The following is an 18061-nucleotide window of genomic DNA, read 5'->3' on the forward strand; positions in this document are numbered from 1 at the left end:
CTGCATCCGGTGGCTGAGGTTCTCCCTGACCCCTTCATGGAGTGCAGCGAATACTGAGCGATCATGGCTCCCTTTTAGATTATTTTCTCACTTTTTTTGGTCAGAATGCTGGGTTAAGCAACTAACATGCAGTATTAATGTTATTACGTCCAGTACGTAAAGTAGGACATCTGTCAGCTGCATCTTTGTCCAGTAGCTGCAGAGCACCGACTGATGTCAGAAAGGGGCTGTCATTTTGGCAATTTGTTCTTTAGCAAATAGTAACATCCATCTATTATGTTACTTCCTATGATGCTAGAGACCTTGAATTTCTCCTTGCTGTTCAAATTTTGCTCTGTTCCTGAGCAGTTTATTTACTGTTAAAATTCTGCTTTGTCCCTGAGATGTCATATGTGGTAGCTCCTTACTTAGTGCTACAGTCTATTCAAAGCACAGAGTACAGAGATTTCCGGTCTGTGCTTTGAACGGACCGTAGCCTGTCAACCAAGCACAGCCCTGCACACACTAGTTGGGACTCAGCCGGCTGCTTTAGAGCAGTGTACATTAAACGGTGATGTTATGGTGGTGGACATAACTTGGGATCGTCGAAGTTTCACAGGAAGTGAAGGAATACATGAGCCACATAGGAGGTGTAAGCTCTACAGAGAAAATTAGTAATCTTATTATCTAGTGACTTTGGCCAGAACGGATAGTGCTAGGTTACATTAAAAAAAATGAATAAGTTATAAGACTCACTGCTGCCCTACAGTATACTGAACCTATGTGGTGCCAGCATCACCTGTAGTAATATTATTGTCTGTAACATTATTGACTGCAGTAGAGTCTCAGGGTTGCGCATATTAGTTGAAATGGGAGAAATGATAAGATGGAGAAACATTGGGGGTAACGATTTCTCCATCTTGCGACTGTATAGTAGTCTCAGGATGGTGCTTTGTAGATGGAGTGGTTGGGCACTGAGAGAGAGCGTGAGGGAGCTGTGGGATGGATACCGCTCTGGCAAAGAAACCAGGAGCACACTGACTCTTGGGAAATGAAGTCTAGAGACACAGAGGGAGAGCTGTCGGAAGACCAGAGTATAAACAATAAGACCACAAGGTTGGATGCAGGGACTGAAGGAGCTAGAACAGCAACCTAAAGATAAGGTGGTTTGGGGGCTCATAACAGGGAGAGTCAGATTTTTTTTGTTCTATTCTTTATGCCTTTAAAACCTTTTTAAATCATTTGTTGTGATAGTTATGGTTAGTGTTAGTGCAGAGCACCATTAACCTGGACTCATACACACACTTCTTTGCTGTCTGCGCCTGAATCTAGGGCAGTGATCAGTATATACTTCCATTATGTGCCTCCTGTATAGACAATGAGCGAATGTGGGCATCACAGGACCAGTGCTCTATGCTAAAAATGAATCTATATAAATAGAATATATTGCTTTTTCAAGCATTTTTACTAAAATGTTTGAAATCGTATCCAGTCACATAGGCCTTCATGCCGAAAACGGAGTCAACAGAAATGTTAACCAATTATATTCCAACTTTAATATTTCTAATGAATTGAAGGCATCGGTAGCTATGAGCAGTATTGGCAGTTTTTATTTGTGAGGCTCAAAGCAATATAAGAATTGTTCAAGAACTGGATTTACCTGATCTGTACATATCAGCCCTAGTCATGAATAAAATACAATGAAGTCATATTTCACGGATAAAGTGATGACCTTTTTACTTGCCTTTAAATGACCTTTTACCAAAGTGCATGCCTCTGAAACTCCTGATGGCTTTTTCATCACAAGAACCAGTCAGGCATTTCTTAGGAGAAATGTTTGGCCGGCTGCGGCTTCCATGTGCAAAATTAGCTGTGAATCCAATGGAAAAGAAGTTCTCGGTCATGAGACATCACCTTTTAGGTCAGTTAGAGTTTCCAATGTGGATTTAATATTGATATCTTAGATAGGGTATACAAATATCTTATATTGCTTATTGTCCTGACACATTTAATTACTGCCCTTAAAACTGGGGGAACTTTCTGTGTTCTTTTTTTTAGATTTTATCCTAATCTCATATTATCCGATGGATCACACAAAAAAAGTTTTCTGGATACTTGGAAGAGTCCAATTAATTTCTATCCCCATCCCTGTTTTTCAGTATCATGTGGTTGGTACAAGCATGGGCAGATTAAAGAAGTTGTCCACTACTATAGAACATGGCCCCCATCAATGTAAACGGTGGAAATAAGACTTTTAGAAAATACCTCGCACTGTCAATATTGCCTGTGAGCGGCGCTATCACTGACCGCTGACAGGCATCACGTGACCCCGACTGCCGCCGCCTCTGGCATCCAATGATGTCACATCAAGTTAGGTGTGACCCTGTGACGCACTCTCCGTTGATTGATGGGCTGTGGGTGGGGATTTCACCGCACGTCACAGCTCAGCATCCACGTTGTGCTTTCCCAATAAATGCAGGAGAGGGAAAGCGCGTGGTGGATCCTGGGCTGTGACACGCTGGGAAATCCCGCCCGCAGCCCATCAGTCAGCGGGCTGCGGGTCACTGGGTCACGCCCGACTTGAAGTGACATCAGTGGATGCCAGAGGAGGCTGCAGTCGGGGTCACGTGATGCCTGTGAGCGGTCAGCGATAGCGCCGCTCACAGGCAATATTGACAGTGCAAGGCATTTGCTAAAAGTCTTATTTCCACCGTTTACATCGATGGGGGGCATGTTCTATAGTAGTGGACAACTTCTTTAAGTACCGAAATTCATTGAAGATATCTGGTTGTGTCCAAAAAAAGTGTCACCCTGACCAGTATCAGCGGGATTTCTTCTATACGTGAATAGCAAATTAGAGCTCTAAGAAAACATACCCAAAACCTTTACTCAAAGATCCCTGTGATCTCGGTTTTGACTGAGCCTAAATCTTATTCTAAGTAATTGGGAACCTTTTGGGAATAGCTGGTAACCAATGAGGGTACTTCATAATCTGTAGATATATATATATGTATATGCTAAAATTATTCTTTTTTACTTTTATGTTGTTGCTTCATTCACTTTTTATTCACTTTATATTTTATTAACCGTTTCTTCAGGGATGAAATGGCCAAAGAAATGTCTGACATTCTGTCCAGGTTGGTGAGACCATCAATGTGGACGTGTATATATATATTTTAATTTTTTCAATAATGCTAACCAATTTTTTAATTTATACATTAAATAATTACATTTAATTATTTTAATTATATGTAAATGTTTTGATTTGGTTGTTGTTTTGCAGCATGCTTCTAATTTTAAGTGAATGAATTAATCTAAAAGCATCATCTAAAGAACAAATGGTTTCTAAATACAAATTATAAATACTAAAGGGTTTTGTTCCTCATTTGTGTGTGTGCGTGAGGGGGGTTTTCCTTTACATTGTTCATTTGTCTTGTGTGCATTGCTTAGATATTTGTTAAAGGAAAAAAGGTCCTTATGTCTCCATCAGTCATGTTCTTACAGGATTTTAGCTAAACAATAGCCATCAGAAAGTTATACAATAGCTGTACAATTAGGAAGTAGATGGTAACACATGTTGTCATTTATCAAATATAAAAACGTATTGAAATAGGTGGTAATTTTTGAATTATGAAAGTTGTCCAGTGTCATGCCTACGGACACTAAGAATGTTTCACTCCCAATTGCGATATTTCAGAGAAATACAAATGGCCTCTCACAGAGGAAGAGAATAGGATCTCTAGTGTCACCGGTTGTAGGCTTCACTCTTAGAAGTCATTAAGTTCACCAATGGCCGATTTCAGAAGATAGGCAGAATAGTAATATCAGATTTATTCAAGAAAAAACAGGCTACGTGTTTTGGCATTGAACTAAATGGCCTTTTAAAGACCTTTGCCACGTGACTTAGGATATAACGCTAAACCAGAATCCAAGAGAGGTCTTTTTTCTTTTGGAAACAGTACTGGTTTAGTTTTATTACCCAAGTTATTTGGAAAGGCTCTTTAAAGAGTTAATATTGACTCCTTGGATACATAATGAAAAAAAAATACAGGGCTCTCCTTAGTGTAGATATCATTATGAAATGGGTGATAACAGCAGAGTTATCAAAGGCATACATTAGGATGCTCACCTTTTATAAGGATGTGGTACAACAAGGCACAATACTGATTCAAGGTCAAAGTATGGTAAATCAGCAGCAGGTTAGCCCAAAATCCGAGTCTGTCATAATAATCGCCGATTGGAGAATGAATACTTAACAAAAAAAAGTAACCAATGCCTCTACTGACTTAAGAAGACAGGCAGAATATTAATATCAGGTTTATTTAGGATAAAACTGATTTAGCATTATTTCTTGAAGCCATGCAATTTGTCTCTTCAGAGAGGAAGAGGACCAGAACTCTAGTGCCACCTAAAGCAATCCTAAAAGTCAATAGTGACCCTTTAAGGAGCCTAATCACAATGCTTAGGATATAAGCTTATATCCTAAGTCACTTATATCCTAAATCATGTGATAAGTCTCCTCACCGTGACATGCTTAACATGTCGCTCTCCACAAGGAGAAATGTTACCCCTTAGATATCTTGATGCCACACACATTAGATGACTGTCGGAAGAACAATGCTTTGGCTGAAAGCTATTTTGGTGCTCTCTCCCATACACAGGGGCACTCGCTCAGCCCTTGACACCCATCTCTGCTGGTGACTTATCTCCAGGAGAATAGAGTGATTGGCAGACCAAAATTGGACATGACTGACTGTAATTTCTCCTGACGATCAGTTGCCGGTGCCCCATAGAGTGTCGGCAAATCGGCAGGTTCGGTCGACATTAGTCTAATGTGTATGGGGGCTTTAAGTTGTGTAACAAGGCTATTCCAGGAGTTATTGACTTCTATAACTGCAACCTTAGCAGATGGCCCTAGAGACCCTATTCGCTTCTTCTGAGAAGAGCCTCTTTGCGTACCTTTTTCCCTGGGCGCATTCCCTGACTTATAAGTCTCCCTCGGCGGTTTCCCTCAAGGAGAAACTTTATCTCTTATAAAAAATAAATCCTGTAAAAACTATTTTAAAATAACCACAACATATTTACAAAGTGACTCAACATTGTGGATATTTTCTTTGATCTTTGGCGCTAAGGCATAATGGAATCCAGGTTGATGCATCATTTCCATTAGTTGCATGGTATGAAGTGTATGTACCTCGACGTCTTAATGGAAGAATGTTATATGTTAATATGCAGTAGGCAGAAAAGAAAGGATCATGAATTTCATGTTACCTTTTGTACAACAGCATTTATAGATGGTAACCTTCAGTGTGAAAAAACGCATTAAGCAGTGGAGCCTTGGAAATGTTATTGAGTCAAAGGGCATAAAGGTTGTCGCCATAAACTACAAGTGGATTTACTTCGTAGGCTGCTCCGTAATCCCGGTGCACATATTTCATACAATCCCTTCCGTACCACATAAGCTATTCTTTCAGAAAGTTTAGGTCAAAGATCAACAATGCAAAGATGTTTTGTCCTGGAACATGGCTCTAGGATGTGCCACATCTTTCTTTACCTGGATATGTCTGCTTAACCTTTGAAAACGACTTCCGTTCTGTTACAAAGTCTTTTCTACTAATTGCACAGTTCTTTATATATTGTGACACTTCTTTCCAAGTAGGCGTTCATGCCCAAGTGGTGCGCCATAAATTGAACAATTGACTAACTGCTGGCAAGTGTAGTAATTTGGATGTATCGGCCGAATACTTTTGCTTTTCTTGGTGCTCTACATCATTGAAGGTCTTTACTATTCTGTGTTCCTATAAAGAAATCAACTAGTGTATCACACGCTTTATTATTTTGTCAAAAGTGAAAGCTAAAATATACCTTTCAGAGCACAACCCAAATATTTGTTAGCGTTCTGCATCCGCCATCCTGCAGATTTCTATTCTCATGTAATTTCTAAAAGCTTTTTATTGCTTAGCTAGTAGCTGGTATTTAATGTCATTTGTTGTATAAAATAACTTGTGTGTGCTGCTGTTGTAGGGGGGTGCAAGTACAGGCTACAAAATCTGCTGCCAGCGTCAAGAAGCATGACTTAAGCAAGTGGAAATATGCAGAGCTCAGAGATGCGATCAATACTTCATGCGGTAAGTCGAGAAAACTAGCTATTAATGCGCTAGCTGTGACTAATTGGGAGCGTGCACCATGAATAAACTGAAATGGTGGCTGCGGAGAGAGGGCGCAGCTCTTAATTTTTGTAATTTTGCAGAACACAAATTTCGGTGACCAGTTGACCCAGTTCTGTTATTGGAAGTTAAAGCTTTAGTATATTTTCAGCTATTGAATAAGTATAATACTTCAATGTATGCCGGTTCATTACAAAAAAAAAAAACAAAGTAAAAATGAAGAAGGTTTTACTAGATTAAAATATGTAATAACTAATAAACTCCGGAAATAACTTATGTTGCAAAAAAAAACCACAAGGGCAAATGTATCAGTAATATCTAATTCTTAGACTATGTAATCTTAAACTAGATAGTCTGAAAATGGGCCCGATTCATCATAATGGTTTGTGCCGTTTGATACATCGGTCTATTAGTTGGCCTAAATTGTTCCAGAAATTTGCACCACAATTTTGGCGAGATTTTGTTGGTGAATGATGTTGCAGGTCAGACCATTTCCCTTTCCTGATAAACTGCGCCACTTTTACCAAGTCCACGAGCAATTGTTGGGAAGGCGCAAAATAATATAATCCTCATGATATATATCATGCAAGTCATAAAATATGGTTTCAAAAATGCTAGAATTCTGGTACTTTTAGCCTGATATGCCCCAATATTTTATATTTTAGCATGCATTACATTTGCATAAGGAATCATACACATATTTAATATTCCTATAAAATGACTTATACAGTTAATTTAGCACATTAATAATGTCTGAGAATAGAGACTGTGTAAGGAGGGACAGGACTGTGCATAATCTAGGATTACAGGGGATGAAAAAGTGTGCTGTGAGCACTTAGGTGGACATGATTTATATGGCTGAATCACTCCTATTGTACAGTGTGAGGAGTAATAGCCTATTAATTATGTCTATTAGTTTTCTTAACCATGCCATTGGAGTTCTTCATGTAGTTCTAAACAATGATGAGATATAAATTATAGGGAATTCATCATACATTAAGTTTATATGACAAAGCTGTGCAGTTTTCACTTTGGCCACTGAGCCTCTCAGTAGACTGACACTTCATGTACGATAGAGATCACTTTTCATCACAGGCAGAAATACATTTAAATGTTAAAGGGAACCTGTCACAGTCCGATCTGTGGACATCATGGTATAGAGAAGGAGAAGTTGAGCAGAATGAGATATATATTTGGGAGAAAAGATTTTTGTAATTTATTCATTGAAATCCATGGTGCTTGTCAGCATACGAGTCCAGTGGGCGGTTCTACTGAGTGATTGACAGCTGCCCTGTCATACAGGGAAGAATGTCTATCAGTGAGTTTGACCACCCGCTGGACTCTTATGCTTACAAACACCATGGTTTTCAATAAATAAAATGCAAGTTATACCAAAACTTTTCCCCAAAAAATGTATATCAATCAATCAGGTCCTCCTATATAACATCCTGCTTTCAGATCACATACCTTTTTCAACATATCAGGTTCCCTTTAAACCTATAGATAAAACCATTCACAATAGGTGAAATACATAGCCCATTCACCATCCCTGCTCAATACCACCTGCACAGGTCACAGAGCAAGTCCATAACACCCTTCTATAGACATCAGTGAGTTATTTTCTGACTTTATTTTATCATTTGAAGTTGCTTTTGAAAATCAAATATTTAAAACTGCATCTCGGAGTGACACCTCAGGCAAGATGGCTGCCCTCATCATAAGGTACAGAAAATGGAATGAAAAGCCAGTATTTGAAGATAACCGTTTTGAAAGGAAAGAAAATAATATTTCACTTAATTGTTTTCATGAGTAACACCCTTATCTTTATTTTCAATATAATCAGATGCTTTCCCAGCAATTTACTTTCACCCAGAAACTGTTGCATTTATACTGTAAATCGATTGTCAGGCTCCTACCTAACAGGTTATACATTTGTCATCATCTGAAGACTGAGCACAATAGAAGATATTGATCTTGTATATTAAATTAAGCTTGTGTATGTTATTTAGATATAGTATAGATATAATTTCTTTCCTATGTACTTATTTTGACATGGTATGTAACCATTGCTGGTGGACCAATTAGGTAAAATTAGGTAGGAATGACTTCTGGTTTGGCTCTAGAGCACTACACCTTTCTTGCGTAGCCCCAAACTCAGTTACTACTCTGCAGACTCCATCTTGCAGAATCACTTAACAAGCATTCCCATCAAAATAGCACGGTGTGCTTACAATTACTCATTTTCCCTTTTACCCAGCTAATTCTTCTGTTTTCCATTAGGTCTATGGCATCACATGATTAAAAACTGACTAGCTGAATCCTTCTAAGCTCTATGTAGAAACAGGAGGTCAATTTTCCCTGTATGAGTCATAAATCACTGCAAAAGTCACAGGCAGGGGGAGGGAGGGAGCAACTGGGTTAGGAGGTGAAGAGGGACATGATAAATGCAGGAAAAAGGACTTTCTGTTTCTACTTAGCGCAGACAAAAGAGAAGAATTAGCTGGGTGGACAGGTAAAATGAGCAATTGTAAAACCCCACACATCTTCTCGCATCCGGCGCCTCTTCTTTTTATCGGTCGACCATGACAGCACCACGAGAGAGGGGATCCGCCCACCAAGGACAGGAAACCTACAGGCTTAAAAGGGGCGTCCCTTTCTCTCGCCTCAGTTTGGTTTCCTGTCCTTCATGGAGGGAACCTGTGACAGGCTTACCTGTTGAAGACGTCCGAGAAGCGTGCTGTCGAGCTGCGCCCCTGTCTGGGGTCGGCAGCTCCGGCATTGTCTTGTGCCCCTGTCTGGGGTGAGCAGCCCCAAACCTGCACACAGGACACTGGAGGGAGAGGCGTCCCGGTCCGGGGTAGAGCCGCCCCTCGCAGCAGGCGAACACTGGGGGTGCGGCCTTGTCCGGGCTGGGCAGCCCGGTGGGAAAGCGCAGATATCTGGAGCGGCGCCCTTGTACTCGGCGTCGCAGAATGCGGTGGCGCCTCATACTTACGGTCTTTTACTATGGCCGGGGGCGGGGCATGATGATGCCCAGGCGATCATATGACGAGAACCTGAAATTTCTGGCCACATGCATACAAACGCCGGGTGAGTGCGGCAGTTGCCCCTCCGACCAGCAGAGGGCGGTCAAAAAAAAAAAAAAGAGAAACAAGGGGAAGTAGACACTTCCTATATAAGCATCCAGACATCGTCACTCCAGGCTTCCCAGCTTCTTCGGTCTCTATTGTTAAAATGGATTCTGAAGACGAGCAGCAGCAGCAAATCCAGCGGTTGCCGCCTTCTCCATCTCAGCGGTCGACTGGGGAGCCCCCTTGAGACACGACCCCCCCGAGTCACCAGTAATTCTCGCACTTCGGGTAGGCGAAACCTGTCCAGCCATCGTGACTCTAACAGGACGGACGAATCTGCAGCCCCTAGGGACGATTGTGAAAGGTCCTCCAGCTAAACCGGTGCCGGTTATTTGAGCTCTGAGTAAGTGATCTTCGAGAAAGTTCACTTAGGTAATAAGGTGTCCCTTCTTCTTATCTGTTTAGGGGAAGAATTGTACCTCCAAAGCCAAGCACAAGCAATGTGCATTATGCGAGGCCATATTGGCGGACTCCTATTCCAAAAGACTGTGCCAGTCCTGCATAAACCAAACTTTGGCAGATGAGACCCCTAGTTTCGCCTCAGGCTTAAAATCCCTAGTTAAATCAGAGGTGAGCAAAGTCCTCTCTAAAAACAATCTAAGAGGAAGGAAGCTAAGTATGATGTCTCCCCAATTCCTGATTATTCCCTATTGTCGATGAGGTGGACTCTGACGATTCATCTTCTTCATCCTCCTCATCCTCGGATAGTGGTTCAGGCCAGTGCTGCTTTCCGTTAAATGAGGTTGACGGATTAATTAAAGCGGTCCGCTCAACCATGGGCATTACAGACCCCAGGCCAGAGGAGTCTGTCCAAGACGTCATGTTCAGAGGACTGGGACAGAGGAAGAGAAATTGTTTTCCGTTTAATGATAAACTTCAGGATCTAATCCGTAAAGAGTGGTAAAGACTGGAAAGAAAGGATTCTCTCCCCCATTCTTTAAAATAAACTACCCCTTTGAGGACTCAGCCTCTTCCTCCTGGGATAAGGCTCCTAAACTAGACGCAGCTATAACTAAAGCTTCTAAGAAGTCATATCTCCTCTTTGATGGTATGAGGGCCCTTAAAGATCCTCTGGACAGAAAAGTGGATGTGTTTCTTAAAGGCACCTGGGAGACAACCGCTGAGGCTTTAAAAGCGGCAATTGCCGCAATTTGTACAGCTAGGTCTATGATGATATGGCTAAATCAGCTGGAGTCACATTTAGAAAACAATACATCCAGGAAAGAGATCTTGTCTAGTATCCCACTCATGCAGAGGGCAGCAGCTTTTCTAGCGGATGCTTCCACGGACTCAGTTAAGTTAGCTGCTAGATCTGCCGCCATGTCTAATGCAGCCTGCAGGGCCCTCTGGCTCAAGTGTTGGCCGGGTGACATCCAGGCTAGAACTATACTCTGTGCTATACCTTGCGAAGGGGGACATCTCTTCGGTCCAATCCTGGATGAAATCCTGGACAAAGCAAGCGACAGGAAGAAAGGTTTCCCTAGCCCGTCCATGCCTGCCTATAAGTGGTCTTTTCGCAGGAGACGATTTGTACGTAAGAGGCCACAGAGGGACCAAGATAAATGGGAAGACCGTAAACCAAAAGGTTCGGGTCTGAGATTCCAGTTCCAAGTAGTTCCTCGTGGAAGGTTTATCTTGACCCCGGTTCGTTAATCTATGTCGGAACATTTCGCTCTTCAGAGAGAAGTTCTTGTTCATAAAGCAGTCCTGGTGGAGGTCCCGGCGTCCGAAAGAGGGTTGTTATTTTACTCCCCTTGCTTTCTGGTCTCTAAGCCGGATGGTTCTTTCAGGTGTATTATAAACTTAAAAGCACTGAATAAATTCCTGATAATCCCCACCTTCAAAATGGAATTGGTCAAGTCAACAATAAAATTGCTGTTTCCAGATTGTTACATGGTAGTTTTGGATTTGAAAGACGCCTATTACCATGTACCTATCCATTCAGATTACCATAAATATCTTAGAGTGGCCTTGGTTATAGATTGGGTAATCAAGCATTTTCAATATAGGGCCCTTCTGTCTGGTTTAGCCACAGACCCCGGGTATTTACCAAAATTGTGGCAGAGGTAATGGCTCATGTCAGGGAAGATGACATATTAATTATCCCTTATCTGGATGATTTTCTGATAGTTGGTAATTCTGCCCTCCAATGTAATAAGCATCTAAAAATAGTGATCTCTATCTTAGAGAATCTGGGCTGGGTGCTCAATCTGAATAAATCTAGGCTAACTGCCACAAAGGTTCAGCAATTCTTGGGTGTTATACTGGATTCAAATTCTCAGACATGTTACCTCCCTGAAGCCAAAAAACTAAAGATGAGGGATCAAGTGAGAAATGCAGTATCAAACCCAGTCATGTCCCTTAAAGTTGCGATGTCCCTGTTAGGTACCCTGACATCTTGCTTCTCTGGGGTTCTGTGGGCACAATACCACTCTAGGGCTTTACAATGGGATGTACTGCATAATGAAGTTTTGTTGAAGGGACACTTGTAGGGGAGGATTTCCTTGTCCCCCTGGTCAGTTGAATACTTACAGTGGTGGGATGATGAAGCAAACTTATCCAGATGGGTCCCCTGGATTTTTACAACCTCCAGAACAATTGCTACCGATGCCAGTTCTAGGTGGGTGGGGTGCCTATCTAGGAGATATGGTAACCCAGGGCTTATGGTCTAATACGGAAAAGAAAAGAGTCTCTCCTCCAAGAGTTGCTAGCCATAGACAGGGCAGTAAATTATTTTCTAGTCTTTCTTCAAAAACGTGACGTAAAGATTCTTTCTGATAATAAAATCGCAGTAGCTTGCGTGAACCACCAGGGGGTACTAGATCAAGATCTCTGATGAGAGTGGCGGATCATCTCTTTCAGATCTTGGAATGCCATCTTCGTTCTTTAACAGTCCTTCATATAAAGGGAAAAGAAAATTCAAGTGCGGACTACTTAAGCCGCTATACCCTGAGACAGGAGAATGGGAACTAAATCAGGACATTTTCTTCCAAATATTCTGAAGATGGGGGTCTCCGGTAGTGGACTTGTTTGCCACGAGGTTAAATCGAAAAACACGGCTCTTCTGTTCCTTGAATCCCAAAGAAAAACCCCTGGCAGTGGACGCTCTCCAAATACCTTGGGGGTTCAGCCTAGCCTATGCCTTTCCCCCGTTGACCCTTCTTCCAATGGTTACCAGGAAGATCAGGGAGGACAGGGCGAGATTTCCGCTGGTCGCACCCTACTTGCCCAGGAGGCCCTGGTTCTCGTGCCTGAGGAGCATGTCTGTGTCACATCCATGGGTCCTACCAGAAATTCCGGATCTCCTTTTCCAGGGTCCGATAGTCCACCCTCAAGTGTCTGGCCTCCACTTGACGGTATAGATCTTGAAGGGATGCTATTAAGAAAAAAAGTGGTTCTCCTAATGCCTAGTAGCTACCTTAATGTGTAGCCATAAGCCTGTTACAACCAGAATTTACGCGAGGACCTGGAAGAAGTTTTTATCTTTTTCCGGTTCCAGAGTCAATGAGGGAGCTCCAATAAGTCAAATTCTAGAATTTCTGCAAAAAGGTCTTGGGCTAGGGCTAGCCACTAGCACCCTAAAAGTTCAGGTGGCGCCTTATATAGCTGTGATCTGGCGAGTAATTATTGGATTTCTCATTTCATTAGAGCTGCCTTTAGGTCCAGGCCCATTGTCAAAAGCAAATTGGTACCCTGGGATCTAAATTTGGTTCTAAAAGCCTTAACTAGTTCACCGTTTGAGCCAATAGAGTTAGCTACTCTTAAGTCCCTCTCCCTTAAAACAGCACTTCTGATAGCCTTAACATCTGCTAGGAGGATTAGTGATATTCAGGCTCTGTCTTCAGCCTTGCCCTTCACTCAGATCCTGGATGATAGAATAATTCTTAAACCTGATCCCGCTTATCTTCTTAAAGTAGCTACCTGTTTTCACAGACTCCAAGAAGTAGTCCTACCCTCCTTCTGCCCTAATCCGGGTAACCAGAAGGAAGAAGAGTTTCATACGCTAGACGTAAGGAGATGTGTAATTAGGTACCTCTTGCTCACAAGAGATTTTAGGAGAGACAATTCGTTATTTTATCCTACCAAGGTGTTAAGAAAGGCTTTAAAGTCACAAAGTCCACCATAGCTAGATGGATTAGTAAGGCTATTTCCCTAGCTTATACATCCAGTGGTGAGGAAATACCACAAGAGTTGAAGGCTCACTCCACCCGGGCAGTGGCGACCTCCTGGGCGTAGAAGATGGGTGTGTCGATAGAAGACATATGTAAGGCTGCTACATGGTCTTCTCCGTCTACTTTCTATAGGCACTATAGACTGGATTTGGGTGTTTCATCTGATCTCCCTTTCGGGAGAAGGGTGCTCCAAGCTGTAGTCCCTCCCGAAACTTCTTCATCTCTGCAATTCTCTCGTGGTGCTGTCATGGTCGACCAATAAAGTCATAAGTTACTTACCGGTAACGGGATTTTTCGGAGACTATGACAGCACCCTTATATTCCCTCCCTTCACGTTTGTGGGAGCACTCCTTGTTTATTGATTTTCACTCTTAGTTGGTGATATATAAAAATGTTGGTTTATCATATTTGCTATATCTACTAACCTGGTGGTCCTCTCAATGCTCTGTAATCCAAACTGAGGCGAGAGAGAGGGCCGCCCCTTTTAAGCCTGTAGGTTTCCTATCCTTGGTGGGCGGTTCCCCTCTCTCGTGGTGCTGTCATGGTCTCCGAAAAATCCCGTTACCGGTAAGTAACTTATGACTTTTGCTTTCAGATTAAAAGTTGCACAATCTAGCTGTAGTGAGCAGTGATCTGTGCTGCATCTTACCTCTAGACAAAAGACAGACATTTTAATAGGGTGAAAAAATATATGCCACAAGTAGAAAAATGGCCAGTAACTGTAACAGCTTGGTCAGTTATTTGTATTTTCCATTTTCTGAAAATTCGGGTGCCTTATCCAACAGGAGAACTACAGCATTGGACAGTTTGAATTCTAGCGGTCTGATCCGTATTTCCTTGACATCTTCTGTCAACGGAAGGGTCAATAGACACCCATACACATTAGATGGTTAGTCGATCCCGCTTTATCTAACATGTAAGGCTCTGTTCAGTTACTCTGAGAGCAGCATTGCAGTGCTATTCCTTCCACAGTTCCTTTTATCTCAGAATGTTGGTCTCGTTCCCCTAAATTCCTAGGCCATGCAATCTGATCAATGAGTAAATATTTTTTTATCTTTTCAAGAAAATGATTCTGAATTGAATGTCATGCTGTAATGAATAATTTACAACGTACTTGTACAAAACGGCTAGAAACATGAATATATCGTGAATGAGCAATCTCTAGTGGATATCGTCTCTGAAACCGGATTTCTCTCGAAGTCAGTGTTATTTTCCTAAGACGGAGCAGAGAACATGACATGATGTCCAGGAGCATATCAGAACTAACAGATTGATTTCACCATTTCCGTAAATGGTGTCAGTATTTAAGATAAACTGAAATGATATATTGTAAAAGGGAAATGTCACGTCGCTGTAGCAAAATCTGTAACACATTGATACTATGTATCGAAGATGAAACCATGCATCTCACATGAACACATAAAGGGTATGTGCACACGATGCAGAAATGCTCAGGATTTTTTCCTGAGCGTTTCTGCATCTCTCTGGCAGGAAAAAACGCATGCGGATTGTACATGTGGTTTCCTGCCAGGGACATGCGGAAATGAAGCGGTCTTCACTTTCATTTCCGCATGCGGGTTGACAAGCGCTTCCCAAGCGATTTTAGCATCACTTGGAAAGTGCTTGTCAACTTTACACTATATAAATCCATGCAACCGGCATGGATTTATATAGTGTGTGAATGTCAAAAAATAAATATATACTTTACCCTCTGATGGCCCCCGGTGTCCTGCTTCGCTCGGTCCCGGCTGCCGGCAGTGAAGACTTTAGGACCTTCCGACGTCAGCGTCACGTGACCCGTCACATGACTCTGATGTCAGCGAAGGTCCTTCTTCATTCAACCCCGAAGTGCCGCGAACCAAGCAGGAGCGCTGCGCGGGCCGTCAGAACGTGAGAATATATATATTTTTTATTTTATTCTTTTTTTTTTAATGGTACCTGGGTCTGGATGAGAGTCCTCTCCTCCACACCCGGGTACCATCCGCACATTAGACCGCATGAAAAGCGCATCAACATATACAGTGATGCGGATTCCATGCGGTCTAATGCAAGTCAATGGCGGCAAAAGAGCAGCGTTTCCGCAAATTTAATTGACATGCTGCGGATTTTTGACCGCAGCGTTTACGCTGCGGAAAAATCCGCATCATGGGCACAGCACATGCGGATTTCAATTGGGGAACATTGCTGCCCTTCTACCATGCGTTTTTAATGCGTTTCCGCAAATGCAAAAACGCCGCGGAAACGCTTGAAAAACGCATCGTGTGAACTCAGCCAAAGCATGCCTTTATTACAAGTTATTTATAATCCCTTACGTAGAATATCACCTCATACTAAGTCTTCAAACTATTTTTTACACAACTCATTAAAATGCTAAGTAGCTTCTTAGTAATAGATTTAAAATGCTGTCCAGTGAAAACAAGTCATCTCCTATAACTTGTTGATTGGGAACCGTCCGACCACTTGGAAATTGGGGTATGGGGGACTTTGATCCCCATTAGAATAGGGGGGCATTGCGCATGATATGCTCAACCGCTGCTCCATCCATTTCTTGTGGGGCCACTGAGTGCTGTGCTTGGCTTTTTCTGACAGCCCCATTGAGAATGAATGGAGCGGTGACCGGAAGTCAGACCTACTCCTTCATTTTCTATTGGGTATAAAAGTTTCTTGTTCTGCAGATTGGTGAAGATCCTAGAGGTCGGACACCCATCAATTAGCAAGTTATCACCGATCAGTGGATAGGTCCTAACTGGTTTTCACTGGACAGCCCCGTTAAGTAATATTTAAAGTAATAGTATCTCATCTAATACAGGAAGGAGGAGAACACTTTTCTCTTCTCTTGGTTGTTTTATGCATGACTTGCATACGAAACACTATAGGAGGGCCAGAAAATATTCTTTAAAGATTCAGCCTAGTGCAACTGCAGGGAATTGACATATCTCTCGCTTTCGGACAGACCTGTCAATCACCTGCAGTGGTGTGGGGAAAAGCGGGATGGGGGGGTGGAGCTGGGCTTGTCTGATTTCCATCTATGGTCCTGGAAGATACTTTAAAGTATATGTTCTCTAAATTGCCGAAGCATCTCAAAGAAATATATAACCTGCTAGCTGCGATTTTGGCAGCATGAATCAGATATCAGGTTCCCTTTAAAACTGTGAAGAGTTGATGCAGAAAGTATTTTAGAAAATTTGAGAACTTTTCTTTTTACAATGGCTTTACTTTTGGAAGCTCGCACACTACTTTAAAAACCCCATTTTTTATAATTTAGTTAAGTCACATTGAAATTCATTACTCAGTAGTGCCTGGTGAACACTGCTAACCGATCTTGAAGGTTAAAGCTGGCCATACATAGGATGGATATCGGCAGCTCTCTTTCCCGATTCTCCAATACACGTGAACATTCGGCTTGGCTGAGCATTGATGCGTTTTCAATAAGAAGAGAGCCAGTGCCAGAGAGATTTGCTGATGGCTTATCTCCCAAAGGTTTGAGTGTTAATTCAAACTACTCTACCCTTATCTACTCCTACGTGATCTGTGGGGGGAGAGTCGAGTGGCCACCCTATACATATTTGATGGTCAGTTAATCCATGCCCAAAAAGGCTCATAAGGAATGAATTGCTAGGCACTCTAGTTAGACATTAATACCTTAGATCCCAACTAGCCACATGATAGACTCAGTTATAAAAAGTGACTCCAGCTTGCAAGATAGTATAAAGGAAGGTAGGGAAGGGGACCTCCAAAGAGCAAGAGACAGAGATGTATTTGGCCTTAATCCTAATACATGCACTATAAGTACAGACAGGTAAATAAAAGTAGTATGGTTGCTATGTATGAGAATCAACATCGCCAGTAATTACAAAACATAATGAACTTAATGGGCCATATTCAGTTCATAAAGTGCATAGTGCAACTGCAAATTAAATATAAGGTTAAAGTGTATAGTACATAGTGCTAAACATAACCATATAATTAATGATGACAAGTCCACTAATTACTGTGTAATAATTATCAAAAACAATGTTTTATTTAGTTCAAAATAATTAAATTTGCCAAGAGCAATAAAAGGCCTGCTATAGATGTAAAATTCTAGTACATCAGTATCAGATTGGGTAAAAATAGCATGAATTAGTTGTTGCCTAAGTTGACTAATGCAAATGCACTGAAAGTCATAAATAAACTTAGGGCTGATACTGATTATTGCCAAGGTTAGCTAAAGTGCAAGAAATTGTAAATTACCTGGAAATGGTGTTGTAGATAAACTGGGAATGGCTAAGGTACCCTGTCTCCCGCAGCCCTGACGCCTTTTCGCCGTCACTTCTTCCGTGGGCATTTAAAGTGTATAGTGCATAGTGTGCACTCTGCACTATACACTTTAACCTTATATTTAATTTGCAGTTGCACTATGCACTTTATGAACTGAATATAATAATAAATAAATGTAATTATTTTGAATTAAATAAAACATTTTTTTTATAATTATTACACAGTAATTAGTGGACTTGTCATCATTAATTATATGGTTATGTTTAGCACTATGTACTATACACTTTAACCTTATATTTAATTTGCAGTTGCACTATGCACTTTATGAACTGAATATGGTCCATTAAGTTCA

General features: G+C 41.6%; 1 protein-coding gene across 4 annotated transcripts in view; it reads left to right on the plus strand.

The window, feature by feature from the left end:
- The window catches only part of MYO6 (myosin VI), a 271734-nt gene that overhangs the window by 238131 nt on the left and 15542 nt on the right, over nt 1-18061 (plus strand). For 2 of the 4 annotated variants that reach the window (XM_073675590.1, XM_073675592.1), the window contains exons 31-32: nt 3078-3116; nt 6004-6107. In XM_073675590.1, coding sequence (XP_073531691.1) covers nt 3078-3116; nt 6004-6107 — 143 coding nt within the window. The remainder of the gene's footprint in view (nt 1-3077; nt 3117-6003; nt 6108-18061) is intronic. The other 2 variants (XM_073675593.1, XM_073675594.1) reach the window with 1 other exon arrangement.

Source organism: Phyllobates terribilis, unplaced genomic scaffold (genome assembly GCF_046119375.1).
Source record: "Phyllobates terribilis strain yellow unplaced genomic scaffold, ASM4611937v1 Scaffold_3__8_contigs__length_932513732, whole genome shotgun sequence".
NCBI lineage: Eukaryota > Metazoa > Chordata > Amphibia > Anura > Dendrobatidae > Phyllobates > Phyllobates terribilis.